The sequence below is a fragment of the Ceratina calcarata genome, unplaced genomic scaffold (genome assembly GCF_001652005.2).
Source record: "Ceratina calcarata isolate Rehan_Ccalc_2016 unplaced genomic scaffold, ASM165200v1 scaffold501.2, whole genome shotgun sequence".
In the NCBI taxonomy this organism is placed as follows: Eukaryota; Metazoa; Arthropoda; class Insecta; order Hymenoptera; family Apidae; genus Ceratina; species Ceratina calcarata.
In genome coordinates, this window is record NW_017174545.1 from 26,664 (window position 1) to 33,869 (window position 7,206).

Consider the following 7,206-nt stretch of genomic DNA (forward strand, 5'->3'; position numbering starts at 1 on the left):
CTTTAATACATCTAAAAGAATGAAATTATTTACTCGTTTAAGAATGTGCAAAAATAATTGATAAACCATTTGAATGAATACTTGGAAGATCTAAAACTGGTATATTTGAAGAAGACATTTCATATGCACTGATACTTGCAATTAGCATTAGAATCACGAAAAACTGTAGAGGTCCATATCGGTTCGCACGTTCACCTGTGTACCCCTTACGTGTTCGAATACGCGCAGAAAAGGAGAAGGTGTACAGCCGGCAATACTCGGCGCCTATCCTGAAGCGCAAGAGCTCCAGATTCGGACTGGGTCAGTTGCTGGGGTCCACCCCACCTAATAACAGTATACCAGGTAGCGTAGCGTTGCTGATGCTTAGCGTTAGACATGCCCCTTCTGTGTTATCTATGTTCCCACAAATTACACACGCATACACAACCCCTACTCTACCGTCAGTGTGAATTACTGTTGAGGATCCGCGGGAGCAGCGCGGTAAGTTCACCGTTCGACGAAGAAATTCGCTTTTCCAATATCTCTGTGTGTCGATTACGCAATTATTTTTTTTCATTAAAACTTGAATCAATATTTTTTACATTGTAAAATTACGTAAAAGAGGATTCGTTTTTTTAAACGTATCAATATCTTTAATTTAAATTTTGAAAGTTAAGAAACCTTGATTATCCTTCCTCATCAATATATCTATATTTCCTTCTGTACAATGCTTAATTAATACAGATGCTTGTATATATGTATTATAATATAAATGTTTGTGAATCCATAGTTTGCTGATGCGTAAGCCTTGCTAGTGCATGATTGCAGATGATAATAAATTTTATAGAGTTCTGATTTCGAAATGCAAGCATTAGTGGTAAGACTTTTTCTTAACTTTGTTCATTTTATCTAGCACAAATATTAGAGTTATTAGTTTGTTTTACTATAAACGAATATTACAGATGGTCACATTCATTCATTAAACATGGTGGACGAAGCCAGTGCTTTGCCAGGATACACGCATAAAATTGTCGACTTGGAGGAAGCTGACAAAGAGACCATGCACTTGCTGGTCTTCCTTCTAATGCAATTTCTTTCTAGACAGGACCAGGTACATCTTGTCATCCAATTACATTCGCCTGACTATACTATTTCAGTTGTTATCATTAATAAAAGTAATGTAAAAAACTATAGGCCTATCCGACGGATGAGAAACCTCTATCGAAGACGCAAGGAATCGTGCTGCGACATTTGTACCTCCTGCTAGGCTACAATCAGACTGAACGTACCTTCCACACTTCCCCGCAGCGATTACGGTATTTAATCAAATCTACATTCTTATATCTTAACAAATTAAATCTACAAGTAAAATTAATTTCCCAAAACTTCATAGCGAAATTAATAAATAAGTACAATTTTAAACGGTACTTTACATTGAGTCACAGGCTTTTGTATTAGAAAAATAAATCTTGATTTTATAATATAATTAAAAATCCTCGATTTATAATATATTATAAATGCCAAGATTGTTGACTTCCTTTCAGAGTTTCTCCGGTGTTCAACGTGTTCATTGCGAATTTGCCTCAACTGTTGGACCAGAACCACGTGATGGGATGGGTGATGACACCTCCAGTTCTGGCGATTCTTCAACATTGTCCCTGTCCTCCACAGGGAATACCACCGACTGATCACCAAGCGCCCACTTACAGCTTATGGTACTTAGAACCACAGAACAGACGCTCCTGGTTGATGTCTCTTCTCGTCATACTTTACAAAGTATAAACCGTTCTTTATTCTTTGAAGACGATCTATTCTCTCGAAGTCTCGTTTTTAATCTTTCATTGTAAATAGTGCCAGTACGGCCAGCAGCCATGGTGCAATCAGTTGCAAGTGTTGATAAAGATCGTGTTGAACACTTTGGACACGCAGCACCATCAGTGTAGGAGGATTCCGGCTACCGTAGTTATGGCAGCTCCACCATCCAGATCACGTGGTATAAATTTCATTAAATAATTAAATAAACAAATACAGGTATATCCATGTAAACGCATTACCCATATGGAATGAATTTAAAAATAATTGTCTATAATAATTTCTTCATATTTTCTATTAATAAGGAAGAGACGTTTCCAAAAATTGGTTTATTTGTTCCTAGACGTATCGCAACCATCTCTAGGCGTGGACCACGAGCTAATGGGTGCCATGGGAGACATGAACGCGGAGAGTCCACCGGTGAGGACTCCCATAGTATCCGTGCACCAAAGAAGCCCAGGGCCAGGACAAATGGAGACACACTGGGAGGAAGGCGCACCGTCCAGCCGTTACACGAATAAACACTCCAGGTTATTTAATTCACACCTACATTCTAGACGACACCATAGATTGCGCATAGAATGTAGAGCATTAGGCTACTTCAGCTTGGAATGTTGCATCATTTCTATTCTTTCCTTCAACGAAAGTGTTAACTAGCGAACAGTTTGTTCTTTTATAGAAAGAAAGAATGAGCATAGACTAGAAATTAAATTAAATAAAAATACTATCGAGCATGAAACGGGCGAACGAAGATCTGGCGAGGTAGAGCTTCATTTTTAGTCCAGGCTGATCATACATTAGATTTTCGACTCTAGATATCCAGGATCGACGTGATATCGTATAAAATATACACATAGACACACATTTGTGACTGTGCTTACACCAGTAGCTGGCTTGTTACAATTTCCGCTATTGTGAATGCTCTGCAAAGCTACTCGATCAATGCGGATGATACGGAGGCCGAGCTGGCCGCGATACCCGAGAGCCCAAAATCTGACAGCACGTTACATGGCAGTGGTGGATCGCTCGGCGACCTGGAGGAAACGCCGATCGTCGTCACGAGGAGCGTGTCGCTTCAGGGATCGAGGACTACGACTGACATCGTGGCAAAGATCGATTGGAACAATCAGGGTGTCGTGAAAAAAGTAGACAGCTCGAGTCGACCGACGTGGTTTCTTGGAAACGAGGAAGATTCTCATCAGGTATTTCACCTTTTGCGTTTAGAATTTTTCTGTTCATTAAATCTCAAACAGCGAAGCAGTGCTTTATGATGGAGTTTAATTGAAAATTATTTGACCAGGTTCCAAAACCTCAGAAGAAATGGAGTGTGCACGAGGGCGTGAAGATGATGGTGACGAGCAGTTTGTTAAGCGGTCAAGCGGATTTGCAAAGGTACAGTGGCTTAACGAAAACCGACAAAATGGAGAAAACGGAGAAAGGGATTTTGGAGAAGGGCATACCGGAGAAGCCGGCGTCAGAGAAAGCTGCCAAAGAGACGAACATCACTGTCCAAATAGCTTTCAACGGAGACACGGCCTCCTCGAAGCCGTTTGGATTGTCTAGTGCCCTAGCGACTACCATTCCACGTCAAATCCAAAGGTAACACATAAATCGATTAAAGTTTTTCAATTTATAGAAATAAATTGTCATACATAAAACAAATGAAGAGTTGAAAGAATGATTCGATTTAATCCCGTTATAGGCAGGATTTACAAAAGGAGAAGGCGCCCACTGCAGGGTCCAGTGCCTCGGATTCGCCGAACTCGAAGCAACTGGGTCGCCAGAAACGGATAGAGCAAAGTGTAACCGTAGCCTCGCCCGTTTCTCCGGGTCAAGTGGTTACGGTCACTAGCAGCGATCAATCGAGTTCGCCGGCGGTCAGCTCGATCTCGTCCCAGATAACAAGCACGGAAAACGGTCAACATCCTAGCTGGCACGAACCTCCCCAACCCCTAACGGAACCGAACATCGAGCGCCTTTTACCGATTGGGACCACCATTCGTTCGAGTGGTAATTATTTATTTTATTAAATAAAATACTTGTATCAATTTAAAAATGTTCTCTCTTTGTTCATTTAACCATTTTAATTTACCTGCATGTATGCATTCTTTATATTTCCTGAACATTCAATTCTTTTATAAAGATACGTATACTAGTTTCATACTTATAATTAGACAACAGATATAGATATTTATGAGAAATATAAAAGACATGTATTATTCAACAAAATCCTATCTAGATTTCACTTTCTGAGATGACAAATATTTTATTTTGCATAGCTTCGCGACCCACCCAAAGAATCTTACGATGCGAGGACACTTACGGTTCGCCAGAATCGCCTTTGTCTAAAATGGACGTTCTAACAGTCAGTTAGTATAATATTATATTGAAATAAGTGAATTGAAATTATTTCAAGATATAGATATCAATGGTAACAATCGTTTTCAGGTTCCTCGTTTGATCAGGATAGCGAAACTTGCGTGTCAAGTGATATAACGAGTCCACGAAGCATATCGCAATTGGAACTGCCGATGCCCGAGCGACTGTTACCCGTAGGTCTCCAGAGAGACTTCACCGGCCTCGTGGAGCATGTTCGCCAGGCGCTTGGTGTTCGAGAAATAGAAGGTATCAGAAAACGAAATGTACAGATCAGCATTCATTGCTGATATGATATACGAGAACATGTTAATAAAATATAAAAAATGCTTCAATTTTTCAGATTCTAATAAATCTAACAATGGAATTGTGAAAAGTGACGGTCAAGTGCCAGTGAAACAAGACAGCACCACGTCAGAAAATGTGGTAAGAAGACATTATCTCCTATGTCTTATTATATTTGGTGCATATTTCTTACTTTGTAATTTTCCTATATTTTTTAATTTTTATGTATTTGAGATAAAGAATTATATGCAGACAACATTTCATATGCACTAGCCTAATTTGCACCTGAATTAAAAACATAATAAATTATTATTATTCAGTCTCTAGTCCCAACATCGAACGAGATAAACTCGAGTAGGTCGAGTCCGAGGAGATTGATCAAACAGGTAGCTCTAGAATCTCCACCTCCAGCGATAGACTTTCCAGATTACCCCTCCCGAATTTTCGATCCTGATCGCCGACCTAGAATACGGGATCACGTTCGTATTCAACGCGACAAGCCTCGGAGGGACGGTGGCATCGGTCAAGATGGTCCACTTGCTCGACGTACTGAATCTTGGTATTTAGATTTTTAGATTTAGATTAGATTAGACTCAATTGAGTCTCGATAAATTGAATCGTATTATGACAATTTGTTTTCACAGGTCTGGTCCTCAGATGCAACGCAATCTCGACATCGCCACGCAGCAGGCTTACCATGCTGACTTTAGTTTGAAACAGAGCCTATTCCGAATCGGCGACGATTGCATTTACGAAAGGTATTACAATTATGAACAGATCAATCAAATTGTTTTTATACTAATTATTTTTTTACATAAGATCCTTTGAAGGATCTTTACATCGTCACCGAAACTATGGTATTTAATTTTTTAATCAGATGTTCAGAATGTGGGACGATAAAAGAAGAGTACTCTGACGAAGAACTCGGACTATGTATCATAAATTTGGGCACATTCATCCATCGCGAGCCGTCCTTGGCTGCGCCGCTATTGCCAGAAATCCTACGCGTCGTTACAAAGTCTGTTCTTCAATTTATTACTAGACTGCGAATTTTTCTGCATTATAAAACATTTGCAAAATTGCAGAAAACTTACATAATATCAATAAATATGTAGAATATTTAATTTATAATTGTCTTTTGTAGTTGTATTCTAAAAAATTCGCAGTCTATTTATTACAATTGTATCCTCATCCACAATTATTTCCCAGCACTTTGATGATTTTTTCTTGTTCACAGGGTAGCATTGAACGCGATGTATCCTTGGCAAAGTGAGACCAACATGCACCTGCCCGGTGGCGCGATCAGTGTCGCGCATCAATTTCTTCGTTGCGTTCTTCATCAACTGGCACCTAACGGTGTCTTCTTGCAGATGTTCCAAACGCATCTTAATGGTATCGTGATATTACACCCAAATTCAACTTCTTTTAAATAAATAATCTCTTTACTAGAATTCATGGGTGCTATTCTTTTGTAGAATCGACAAGAATGCAATTTTTCAAAAGCGTCACACAGGCGTTGGTTGATTTCAACGAATTAAATCCAATAGCACCTTTGCAATTACTGCTTGAGGTAGGCTAAAACCAATCTTTATCTAGTTTCCATTTACAAAATTACTATAGTTTCATCTTATACAAAAATCTGTAGTCAATTAATCGCTTTACAATTAATTTCATAAGAGAAACGTTGAAATTTAGGCATTGAACGGGAAAAAATCTCTGCCGATGGAACGTCTTCCAGTAATACTGTTCAACGTAGCTTGCTATCTGAGTTGCCTGCCGCTGGAGGCTGGGTTGGGACCAGGCGCGACGACCTGGAGCGGCCTGCTGGCGCAATTCGACTACTTCTTCCGCAGGCTGATCTTTGTACTCTCGTCCATCGAGGACACCGATCCGTTATTGAGAATCATGATTTCCTTATTGAAAGTCCCAGGCATCCAGCAATCGAAGGTGAGCTTACAAATAATTCCATGGAAATTCATTTCTCGTTCATTATTAATTTAAACTTTTACATTCTTTTCTTATTCTTGATCAATAAAAATGTATTTGTTAATTCCGATCATAAATTAATGATATTTGTTCATTAATCAATTCACGATCCTCTGATCTGTTTGAGCAAAGACTCTCAAATGTTGATGTTGAAATAACTTTCGCAGAGCTTGTTGGACCCGTTCGCCAAAGTATTGAGCTACGCCATCCAGAACTCGTCGATTAAATACAGTTACCTGACAGATCTATGCTACCTGTGTCACAGAGGGTTCATTCGGGACAGGGACAAACACTTCTTCGGTAGGACGATCGTGTTCGAGCTGATACAAGCGATCAAATTCAAGACCACGATACCGGACTCGAATTTCCTGCTGCTCTTGCATTTCGTGCTTCAGGTAAGCGATCTTCAGATACTTGAAGCTCGAGACGCGTTAAATTTGAATCGTTTAGGATATTGGAGGTTCGTTACCCAACACGATCGCCTTGGAGAATATGCAAACGGATATATCGCAGATTTATAACACAAACGCCTCTGAATCTTTGAAAAATCAACTGTCGGACGTGCTGGACTTCTTGACTGACTTTCATACACTGAGCAAAGTGAAGGTAACGACGAAATAATAAATCTTTTAATTACACATCCTCTATCGATTCCGTTATCCATTCGTCATCTTTAAGGATGTATTGGCTATACAGTCAATCCCAAAAGTTTATGCACGTTAGAAACGCATTTTTTAAAAAGAAATCACACATCGGAAGAACATTGCT

The 7,206-nt window shown here is 39.5% G+C and overlaps 1 protein-coding gene across 6 annotated transcripts in view; it reads left to right on the forward strand.

Moving 5' to 3' along the window:
* Positions 1-7,206, forward strand: part of unc79 (UNC-79 domain-containing protein) — a 36,102-nt gene that overhangs the window by 26,531 nt on the left and 2,365 nt on the right. For 3 of the 6 annotated variants that reach the window (XM_018029881.2, XM_018029883.2, XM_018029884.2), the window contains exons 10-29: positions 229-342; positions 942-1,090; positions 1,174-1,295; positions 1,524-1,755; positions 1,831-1,972; positions 2,135-2,321; positions 2,723-2,993; positions 3,092-3,390; positions 3,494-3,801; positions 4,071-4,160; positions 4,240-4,416; positions 4,511-4,593; positions 4,773-5,011; positions 5,097-5,210; positions 5,330-5,470; positions 5,690-5,844; positions 5,928-6,022; positions 6,148-6,399; positions 6,606-6,833; positions 6,889-7,044. In XM_018029881.2, coding sequence (XP_017885370.1) covers positions 229-342; positions 942-1,090; positions 1,174-1,295; positions 1,524-1,755; positions 1,831-1,972; positions 2,135-2,321; positions 2,723-2,993; positions 3,092-3,390; positions 3,494-3,801; positions 4,071-4,160; positions 4,240-4,416; positions 4,511-4,593; positions 4,773-5,011; positions 5,097-5,210; positions 5,330-5,470; positions 5,690-5,844; positions 5,928-6,022; positions 6,148-6,399; positions 6,606-6,833; positions 6,889-7,044 — 3,554 coding nt within the window. The remainder of the gene's footprint in view (positions 1-228; positions 343-941; positions 1,091-1,173; positions 1,296-1,523; positions 1,756-1,830; positions 1,973-2,134; positions 2,322-2,722; positions 2,994-3,091; positions 3,391-3,493; positions 3,802-4,070; positions 4,161-4,239; positions 4,417-4,510; positions 4,594-4,772; positions 5,012-5,096; positions 5,211-5,329; positions 5,471-5,689; positions 5,845-5,927; positions 6,023-6,147; positions 6,400-6,605; positions 6,834-6,888; positions 7,045-7,206) is intronic. The other 3 variants (XM_018029887.2, XM_018029886.2, XM_026816268.1) reach the window with 3 other exon arrangements.